At 40.6% G+C, this 10,753-nt stretch overlaps 2 protein-coding genes across 2 annotated transcripts; both read right to left on the reverse strand.

Annotated features, from left to right (window-relative positions):
* Positions 1–514: 514 nt before the first annotated feature.
* Positions 515–1,733, reverse strand: LOC107632592 (uncharacterized). Its single transcript, XM_016336258.1, has 2 exons — positions 1,042–1,733; positions 515–851 (listed from the first exon to the last, which is right to left on the reverse strand). The coding sequence occupies exons 1-2, from the start codon at positions 1,731–1,733 to the stop codon at positions 515–517; spliced, it is 1,029 nt and encodes a 342-aa protein (XP_016191744.1).
* A 6,175-nt stretch (positions 1,734–7,908) lies between these two features.
* Positions 7,909–9,598, reverse strand: LOC107632591 (uncharacterized). The gene is made up of 4 exons (XM_016336257.1): positions 9,429–9,598; positions 9,053–9,231; positions 8,917–8,976; positions 7,909–8,807 (listed from the first exon to the last, which is right to left on the reverse strand). The coding sequence occupies exons 1-4, from the start codon at positions 9,596–9,598 to the stop codon at positions 7,909–7,911; spliced, it is 1,308 nt and encodes a 435-aa protein (XP_016191743.1).
* Between the last annotated feature and the right edge of the window lie 1,155 nt (positions 9,599–10,753).

Below are 10,753 nucleotides of genomic sequence, written 5' to 3' on the forward strand. Positions count from 1 at the left end.
AAATTCATTACCAGATCCGAGTTGTGCCTCTGCTGTTTGTCCCCGTACCACAAAAAGCTGAGCAAGCCTCCCGTAAGTTGACTGAACCAACGATGTGACCGGGAGGTTTCGAGTTCCCTTTAGCACCGAGTTCACACATTCACTGATATTGGTTGTCATGTGCCCGAACCGTCTACCACTATCCTTCCACAAGGGCGAATGCAATGGGGAGGATGTTGGAGTTCCCATCCTGCGCTATCACCAACAGCAATGTCCCTCCATACTTGCCATACAAGTGGGTACCGTCAATACTGACGAGGGGCTTGTAATGACGGAATGCCTTGATACAGGGTGGGAATGTCCAGAATAATCGGTGAAAGTACACCGTCGACTCATCAACCTCACCACGAAGCCAAACAGGAGAGGTCTTCAACACGGTTATTGTTCCGGCCATTGTTGACTGTACTCCTAGCATCCAACGTGGCAACTCCGCGTACGACTCTTTCCAATCTCCATATATTTGTACCACTGCCTTCTACTTCGCCATCCAAACCTTCCTGTAACTAGGCCTGAAACCATAATCGGCTTCTGTAGCTTGTTGCAGTACCTTTACCGTAACTGCAGCATCTGCCCTAACCAACGGAAGAATCCTCGCACAGATAACGTGGTAATCCAGCTGACGGTGATCACTGGAAATAGAGGTTGCCAAGCATGTGTGTGGCCCGTTGTACCTCCTAACCTCCCAAGTGCCCTTTCGTGCACGCAGTGCAATGCGAATCAACCAAGTACAACCCTTGCCGAATTGCTTGCAGTTTCCATGATACTTCAGATGATCTGATTCGATGACTCTATACTCAACACCTCGCCGGATGCTATAGTCCTTCACACTCAGCAGTCAGCACAGCCTCATCTTTATTCTGGAAAGATTGCCCAATCTGAAATTCTGTAGAAGAGCCCCCGACCGTGTTACCACCGTCCTCCTGTTGACCAAGAACCTCCAAGTTTAGTGTGGAGAAGTGTGGAGGGTACTGTTGAGAAGCAGAACTTGAAGGCCCATGCTACGCATGTGGATTGGCACCTGTGTCGTCGTCGCTGTCCCCGATGATATCGACAGGCTCCTGGTCAGAGTCATCGTCACACATTGCATTCTCTACTCTATCAGGTTCACCAAAGCCTTCCATATAAGGTAACTGGCAACCACCGGTGCCCACGACATCAGGCTGCTCAAAGATTCCTTCATTCTCCAACTGTACAGAACCAACAACCACCGTTCGCTCTAAATCAGCCGCGAACGTAGGGGAACCCACCGGCGGAAGATACGGTCTGACCGCAGGCATCAAACTAGACGCACCTCCCGCGGCAGTCGAGCTATGAAATGGAGCTGATGCCCCAGAACTATCGACACCAACCTCCAACTTCGCAAACAACTCGTGAATTCGGATCTCTGGAAAACTCCTAACACAATGGAACAGAACCCTAATATCTTCATCAGCCGCTAGCACAAAGGTATCATACTGAACACCCGTCGAGACAACTGCGATGGGAATCTTGTAGAATAGCTTCTTCACCCACTTCGTACCAAAGACGCCAAGCTTCTGCAAGATGCTGTTCTTTAGATCTGACAAAGTGCTTGACGAACTGATGAACACACTCAATGGTTCTTTGTCTGTGAACTTCACACCATGGCTTTTGCTTTTTTTAATTTTTCCAAAACAATGCACTAAGGCAAGAACACTCTCCTCCTCACTTGCCATTGTGAGAATGATCTCTTGTGCAAGTAGAATGTCACCCACATATATATAGAATTTCGGTGTTCCTAAACCGTTGTAACCTACAACGGTTTACGGTCAAATTTTCTCCTTCATAAACCGTTGGAGCTTGCCACGGTTTACACACAAACCACACAATTCATAATCCGTGGTAGGTTGCCACGGTTTATGTTAAAATTGTAAACCGTGGTAGCTTCTCACAGTTTACATAGAAGTGTCAATTTGCACAATCAGATAAGAAATATCTATTTTGTGTATTTGAGTAAAGCTTTCACCTATTTTATTTATTTGGGTAAATTACCCTAATATCAACGTTAAATAAAAATAAGATTTTTTTTTAGCTAACACAAAATCAGTCAATATGATTAACTATTTTAATTAAATTTCAAATAATGTTGTTCTCCCTTTAAACACAATATCATTGAGGTTTTAAAAAAAAAAAAATAATCAAATATTGAACGGGTTAAGTTATTGGTTGAGAAGTTTAGAGTCTTATTTAGAGTTCAGTTAGAATTATTGAATTATTTTTTAATTAAATAATATATAAAATTATACATGAAAATATCATCAGTCACATAATGCAACATTTTTAACTTACCACAAATTTCTTTGGTAAGTTGCCACTCCTCATTACCTAGCACAAATATATGAGTTGGGTCTTCGTGTCTTAATTGAGAAGAAACATCTCTATACAACTATGTAGTTTTTAATATCACATAAGTAGAGTTCCTTCTAAGAGAGAATGTGAATTTAAAGGGGATGTGAAGAAGAGAGCAAAAGGGGTAAAAGGAGAACAGAGAACTAAATCAGGTGGAGAGTACCAAGCACATCCATTTTGATTTGTTATTTTTGTTTTGATAAGGTATTGGTTTTGATTTGTTATTTGTTTTTTTAGGTTTTGATCTTAGATTTGAATATACTGATATTTTTATGATACTGTTTTTATATTTTAAATGCAAAAGAGAAAATGTCTGAGACATTAAAGCTGAAGATGTATTTTTTACAATCATTTAATTGGGTATTATTAAAGCAGTTAATATTTTAAATTGTGAATGATATTGTGAATTTATTGGCTGATTTTATATTTTATGTTGGCTAATAATTTTCTAAATTGTGAATAGAGGTGTTTTTGGATCGGATCCGATCTGCATATCCGCAGTATCCGAATCCGATCCGAAAATTACGGATATAGGTTCGATTCGCAAGGATATCGGATTGGATCCGATCCGTACACTAATAGGATCGAATTGCGGATTTTGTGTAGGTATTCGCATATCCGATCTGCAAAAATAAAGAAATCAATAAGTAATATTCTTTTTATGTTTTATTTCAACTAATAATTATCATATATGTTGTATTATTTTAATTTATTATTTAAGAAAAATATGTTTTTTTTTTTTGGTGACTTAAGAAAAATATGTTTAATATTATTTTAAGAGTAAACATATTTAAAAGAATAGAAAATATAAATTTTATTGATTTTTTTAACAAAAATAATTTTATAAATTATTTTTATGTTTTGCGGATATACTCGATTTGATTCGACCTGTAAATATGCGAGTTGCGATTCGAATTGGATCGGATCCAAATTTAAAAATTGTGGATATTGGATCCAATCCGATCCGCATTTACTCCTAACTGTAAATCATATTGTGACTATTTATTGGCTGCTTTATATTTTATATTGGCTGAGTAGCATTTTTCATGTTTAAAATTGACCAAATTCCATTATTTAATTGACAATTTTAGTTGTATACTATTAGTTACCTAAAAATACGGTTTCTTTTTGTCTCATTTAGTAATTACAGAATATTTAGAAAAATAAGGAATGCTAATAATTACTCTTCAATTCAATTTTAATTTTATCTTTTAACACATGATTAATTAGTTAATTGGTGTAAAATAAGCATAACAATTATTAATATATCTACTTATAGTACCAGGGCCATCCGTCTTGCCTTTGTAAAGTCTTATAGTCATTATAGAGTGATTAAGCTGGATCTCAATAGAGATTTGCAATTTATCAATACTAGCTAATAACTTATAAATACTAGGATTTAGTAAGAAGGCACAGATTGCTAGATTAATTAAGAGAAAATATAGGTAATCAATTTGATATCTATTTAATTCGGTAACTTAGCAGCTAATTTTTTAAAAAATCAATTTTTAAAATAAAAAAAAAAAGTAGATTTGCGCTTAAAAAATATGCACACTTTCATTCCAATGACGCCACATCCTCTTCCTTTAACTATTTCCGCCGTGCCCTTTGCGTCCAGCTTTTTTTATTGCGACGCCGCGGCATCCCCTTCTAACTCTCCTCGTCGTGCCTTCCGTGTGCAACTCCTCTCGTTGCGACGCCTTCTAATTTTTCAGTGTCTTTCTTCTCTAACTCACGTTTTTTCGATACAGTTTCTGCGTTCTTCTTCTTTTTTTTTTTTTTAGGTTTTGGATGACTTTTAATAATTTTAAATATTTCTTTTTTATATATTTGGGATATTTTATTTTATTATTAGATATTCCTAAAATTTAAACATCTAAAATTCGAATATAAAAAAAATTTAAAATGATATTTTTTTAATAATTTATTTTATTTATTTTTTATTATATATTCTCAAAAAAAATATCTACTACTAACAAACAATGATGATGTGACACAGTAACTGAGGCAATTAGAGGTGATACTAAACAATGTGACTAAAGATTTTGTAATTTTTTTTACCGTAAATATAAGAGGGAAAGTAAGATTAAAATTATGGTTGATTTAAATTTTTTTTTTGGTTGGACTTTTTCACATTCCATATACTAGTTGCTTACTTTGACAAAGTTGATTAATTAATTAATATAAAAACTCCTTAACCAAGATGCTTTATTGGCAAGCACTTCCTTGATTTAGAATGGGAATTTTCCTTTCTTTTCCATTTCTTCCTTTTTCTTTTTAAATATATCCTATCACTTCCGTAATCATATGATTTGGAACTTTGTCAAACTATTTTTCTGATATAAAAATCTTTGGAGTCTTAGTATTGTGATAAGATCACGGAAGAAGGTACCTAGAAAACACTTGGGCACGCAGATAATAAGCAAGCACACCCACAGATAGAGAGATTAAAGAGCATATACCCTACATGTGGGAATTGTTTGTGGACCAAGCGAAAATAAATAAATAAGTAATAAAATAAAAGATAAAACAGTATAGTGAGGGTAAACAATTCACGAGTGCATTACACACTACTATATATCCTTTTACATATGTATCTCTTTTCTTTCATTTCTTTCACAGCTCATATACCCTTAAATCCCTTTAATCAATATAAAATTTCTCATATATATGACTTACTGCAACGATGGGTGACATTAAAGAGGCTTTTTTTTACGTAAATGCGCATGCAAATAACTTTAATTCTCAAAATGCGCATGGCTGAAAATATTTTTGAAAATACGCACGGTCAACTCGCAAAAATCACAAACGAAATGGAAATAAGATACATATCAAGGGGGGTGTCCACGAAATGGGTTCTGACCACTGACACAATTCATTTCATTTGTTTCAGGAACAAAATAGAGCACCTCACACATGGCACACACGAAATGCACCATGTCACTCATGGCACACACGAAATGGCCCAACTCACATATGACATCCACGAGTTGGACACTTCATGGGAGGCACACACGAAATGGCCATCCTCACGTGTGGCAGGCACGAAATGGGGAGGGGGCCAGTCAAAGCAGCAAGTCTCAGTGTTGCAGTTCCCGTACGAGCATGTATTGGGTGATTGAGAGGCAATTTATTGTTGTCTTGTGAGTGTGAAGCATATAAAAGGAGGTGAAGGGAGGGGAGGGGACCAATTCGAAGGTAAAAAAGAGAAGAGAAGTAGTGGGTTGCATGAGAAAGTTTTATTTGTTGGTGTGGTGAAAAAAATTTTGTGCCGGAAGAATAATTTTTATTATTAAAAAATGAGTAGAAGTGGAATTAATGTGGAAGAAAACCTTAATAGGTTGGATGAAATGTGAAATTTCTGCTCATTTACATGTTAAGGTGAGTTTTTTTTTAATAAATAAATAAAAATTTGTTAATGATTAAAAAAATTGTTGTAAACTAAATAATTGTGTTTTGATCTATTTCAATTTCAGCCGGCACGTGTGTTGACTCCGCATGGCACGCTGGTCGATGTTTTCTCTGTAGACGAAGCAGATCTGAGTATGGAGATTAGGAGGCAGATGCTTGAGCCGTATCTAAGAAGAGCCGGCTTCTATTATGCGTCTCTGATAAAGCATTTTGAGTACGACAACCCAATGATTAGCGCTCTTGTGGAGAGATGGCGTCTTGAGACCCATACATTCCACCTTCCATGGGGTGAGTGTACTATCACTTTGGAGGATGTTGCCATGCAGGTGGGGTTACCAATCGATGGTGAGCCGGTGAGCGGTACTCTAAGGTCATAGAGTAAGTTCCACCAGAGGGATATTTGGCAATGGTGTGAGGAACTCCTTGGAGAAGTTCCTAACGGACATGTTGGGACCACGAAGTATAACATAAAACTGAAGTGGCTCGGGAGTAGACTACAACAGATGCCTCTTGACTCTCCCGAGGAGGCCCTCGTACGGTATGCACGTTGTTACATTATGTATTTATTGGGTGGCTTTTTACTTCTTGACAAAGCGAACAACACGGTTCACGTACGTTATCTTCTTCTCCTGGCAAACTATGATGCCATTATTACATATAGTTGGGGCAGTGCCGTGCTCTGTTGGTTGTATAGAGGCATGTGCCTAGCGACTGATTATAACGTCGAGGGAATGTCTGGCTGTCATACACTATTGATGTCTTGGATATACTTCAGGCTTCCTTTCTGGGCACCGGATGTGACGAGCCCATACACGTTTCCGTTAGCTACAACGTAATATATTTTCTTGCATATCTTCTGTATTTATGACTTGTGTTGTGATTTCGTTTGCCTTTTTATTTAAATGTGGTTATGATCATGGTGTTCTTTCGTAGGTGGGCGGGCAAGAGAGGAAAGAATGACTATGCCGAGCAACGCTTACAAAGGCACCGTCTGAGGTTGGACAATTTGAAGGTGGACGAGGTAACTATTCCTGTTGTATGTTCTAGCATGAATTTGTTTTGTCCCTGAAAGTTCGTCTACCTGTGTAAATGACACTCGGCTTTGGTAGTTTCTGTGGATGCCGTACAGGGATGCACGTATTCTGTCGAGGGTGCCTGCGGAATTTCTTGGAGCTCCACATGGGGACACAGGACCTGATTGACTCTATGGATCGAGTTGGTTGGACAAACTTTTCATCTTTATTTGATGGCCTAGATCAATTCATTCCTTCTCAGGCATCACCACGCACACCCACCGACTTAGGACTTGCACTTCGACTCTCTGATTCAGGTAGTCACCCCCCTGTCGGAAGGAGGAGATCTGTTTCTGTAGGTGACACGGCCGGATTCCAGATGCGCCTATTTGAGCCATCGTTGTTAGAGGGCCATCGCTTATCGTATGCGGGGGCTGATGATGTAGGGGAGGAGGCACAGGCAGGACGTCCCCGCCGCGACACTCGAGCACCTTCTTGTGGTACAGGTGGGAGGTTGGGACATGATGGACACCATCACTAGTTCACGTTATGGCTTTGACTGTGTTGTATTATCGTCCAATGGTTGTATTTTCTTGTCGTTCGTAGTTTATTATGTTTTAGGGTTCGTACTTCGTGCTTGTAACTTTTTACGGTTATCTGTGTTGTGATGTTTTGAATTCGGTATTGTTAATGTTCATGTTGTACTGGTTGCAAACGTGTGTGTTCATTTGACAACAAAAGGAAATATTGCATTCATCTCTTTAATTCTAAAGCATATAACATTACACCGACTAGAGACGAAAATTTAATTAAATCAAAAATAAAAGAACACTCCATCACCGACCCAGCCACGCTACTAAGTGCCAGAGACATGAGGACAATGTCTCCTAGTATGCCCTGGTTACCTGCAAATACCACATCGCTTTCCCGGTCCAGGCTCGACGTCGTCCATCTCGTTCCGAATTCTTGTAGACACAGGTCGGCCATCCATCGATCGTCGCAGATGGGGATTGGGACGGAGAAGTTGTCCTTCGTGGGGTGGCCACACTTCCTCATCAGGCAATGGCGGAAACTCCATCTAATATACCCGGAACGCATTTTCCACCCGATAGACATCGTCGACATAAGACTGCCAGTCAAGCCTGGCATGGGCACATGCTGCAAGCGCGTGGGCACACGGGTAGTGCAACGCTTGGAAGTATCCGTAGTCACACCGTCTTTGCTGGAGGTAAACTCTGAATCTGGATTGAGACCCTACGTCGGCTATCTCATCGACGGTGAAGATCGATGTCGCCCTGTCGTGTGATATGACAAGCATTTGCGTGATTCCCTCCCTGTTGGCAAGTATTGCCTTTTGCAAGAACTGCGAAAAGATCTGGCCACATACAACCTGTGCTTCTGCCTGCTGACCCTTCTGGACAAACAATGCATTTAAACGGTGGTACGTGGACTTCACAATTGCACACACTGGAAGGTTACGAGTCTCCTTCATCACAGAGTTGATGCACTCAGAAAGATTCGTTGTTGTGTGACCATATCGGCAACCCTCATCGCGGTGTTGGAGCCATTTCGGTGGCTCTAACCCTCTTATCCAAGCCATCATTGCCAGGGATGTGGCGGGATCCTCCGCGCTGATTAACTCTAGGTAGTATTGTGCTTGCTCTTGGGTCTTCGAGTATGCCACGCTAACAAGATGTCTTTTGGCTTCCTTACTCTTGAAGTTTGTTGCGAAGTTGGACGCAATGTGTCGGACACAGTAAACATTGTGTTCCCAGCCACAACCCTCTCGCTCGAGCGCAGCCTTTATAGCCGCATGCCTGTCAGAGATCAGTAGAACTTCCGGTTGAGTAGCCACATGTCTCCTTAAGTTGGTGAGAAAGAAGTACCACGCATCTGTGTTCTCCCGTTCCACTAGCGCGAAAGCTATGGGAAGAATGTTGTTGTTTCCGTCCTGTGCTATTCCCATCAACAAGGTACCTGTACTTACCATACAGGTGTGTTCCATCAACCGAAACTAGGGGCTTGTAGTGCTTGAATGCCTCGACACACGATGGGAATGACCAGAATACTTGATGAAACATGACACTTTCGCGGTCGAGCGTGTTGCCGACATAGTATGGTCGGGTTTGTAGGTCGACAATTGTACCTATTTCAAAATTGCAAATTCATAAGAACATGATAACTATTACAAAACAAGTATGCAATCCGATAGAAAGGCTTACCTGGAACAAAAGTTTGCAACGCATTGAAGTATCTCTGTAGCTGGTTATAAGAATCATCCAGTCTCCATAGATTCTCGCTATTGCCTTTTGCTTCACTAGCCAAACCTTTTTGTAAGACACCTTGTATCCGTATGCCGATTCCACGGATCCCTGCAACACCTTTATGCAAATGGTTGCGTCTGCTTGAACCATGGGGAATATGTGCTGGCATATGACATTTGAATTGAGTTGAGCATGATCTTGCGACGTCGCAGACGCCAAACAACTGTGAGGCCCTTGGTATTTTCGAACTTTCCAAAATCTGGACGCCCTCATCTTCGCAACCCTCACCATCCAGCAACATTGGTCACCAAAAAGTTTGCATCGACAAACATACCTAGTATGATCTGACTCCACTACTTTGAATTCTGCACTTCGACGGATGTTGTAGTTCTTAATAGCAAGCATTGCTGCATCCTTACTCAGGAATTTCAAGCCAACCTCTAGCTCCATTTCACCGGTCAAACCATAGTTACTGGGTATGTCCTCTGCATTTGTTGAGTTCATTGGACCAAGACTGAGGTGTAGGTAATGGTCGGGGGTGCCGCTGGAAAGACCTCCAACCCTTGCAACATTTATCGGTTCAACACCAGTTGGGATGACCCTTTCGCCCTGAACCGGTTAGGTTTCCGGAATAACTTCTGCTTCCTCTCCACTATCATTCTCAATCTCGTCTTCCTCAGAGGAGTCAGCCAACCCGTCGGCCATTCCTTCCGGATATGAGACATGGACAGTGTGGAAGGGACATCGGTTAGGAATTTCTTCATTCTGGGCGAGGGCCACGAAGGCGTTAAAGGACGGACTACGAGCCCTACCTATCTCCAAAAACAGAATGCCTTCACTAGCACCGAAATTTCGCATTTCCTCCACGTTATTCGAACTAGATGAGCTGTCCCCCACATCTTGGAGCTTCACACAGAGTTCCATCGAATAGATGCTTCCGATGCTACGATGATATGAAAACATCATCGACACGTGCTGGTCAGATTTAATATGCATTTTCTGATATGTAAACGAACTTGTTACAGCAATCGGCATCCTGTAAATAAGCGTACTGATCTCCTTTTTTCCAATCAGCCCAGTGTTCATCAGAATCATATTTTTTAGTTATTGCAGACACGATTGTGGGAAAATTATTATCCAAAGTGGGTCGTCACACATAAAGTTCACTCTCTCAGCTGTATGCGAAATTTCTCCGTTGGGATATATGACCACATAAATATGTTCAGATGCCATTATGACACCCAGAAATTAGTAAAAGCAGCTTCTATGAGAGTGGAATTTTCGGAGAAGAAGGAAGGGTAGAAGAAGTGAAAATTAGAAATATGGCTTTAGTTCTGCTAGAGAAGGGTTTTTATAGCCTAGCCGTTGTTCTAATTTGTGTGCAGTACACACAAATTTGTCACATTTCGTGTGCGGTACAAGAGACATGGAGTCTCAACTCGGCAGTACACCCATTTCGCGCCTGCCTGCCCAGAGTTCTTCCTTCCATTTCGCTGCTGCCACCATAGAAATGGGAAAGCCATTTCGTGGGAGCTGGCCCTGACATGGATTGCCCATTTCGTGGGCACCTTGAGTGAAATGGAGTTCAAATCCATTTCACGGGCACTGGCTAAGAAATGGCAATGCGCATTTTCAGAAACATTTCCAGCCATGCGCATT

Source organism: Arachis ipaensis, chromosome B3 (genome assembly GCF_059453495.1).
Source record: "Arachis ipaensis isolate K30076 ecotype BB chromosome B3, ASM5945349v1, whole genome shotgun sequence".
Classification (NCBI taxonomy): domain Eukaryota; kingdom Viridiplantae; phylum Streptophyta; class Magnoliopsida; order Fabales; family Fabaceae; genus Arachis; species Arachis ipaensis.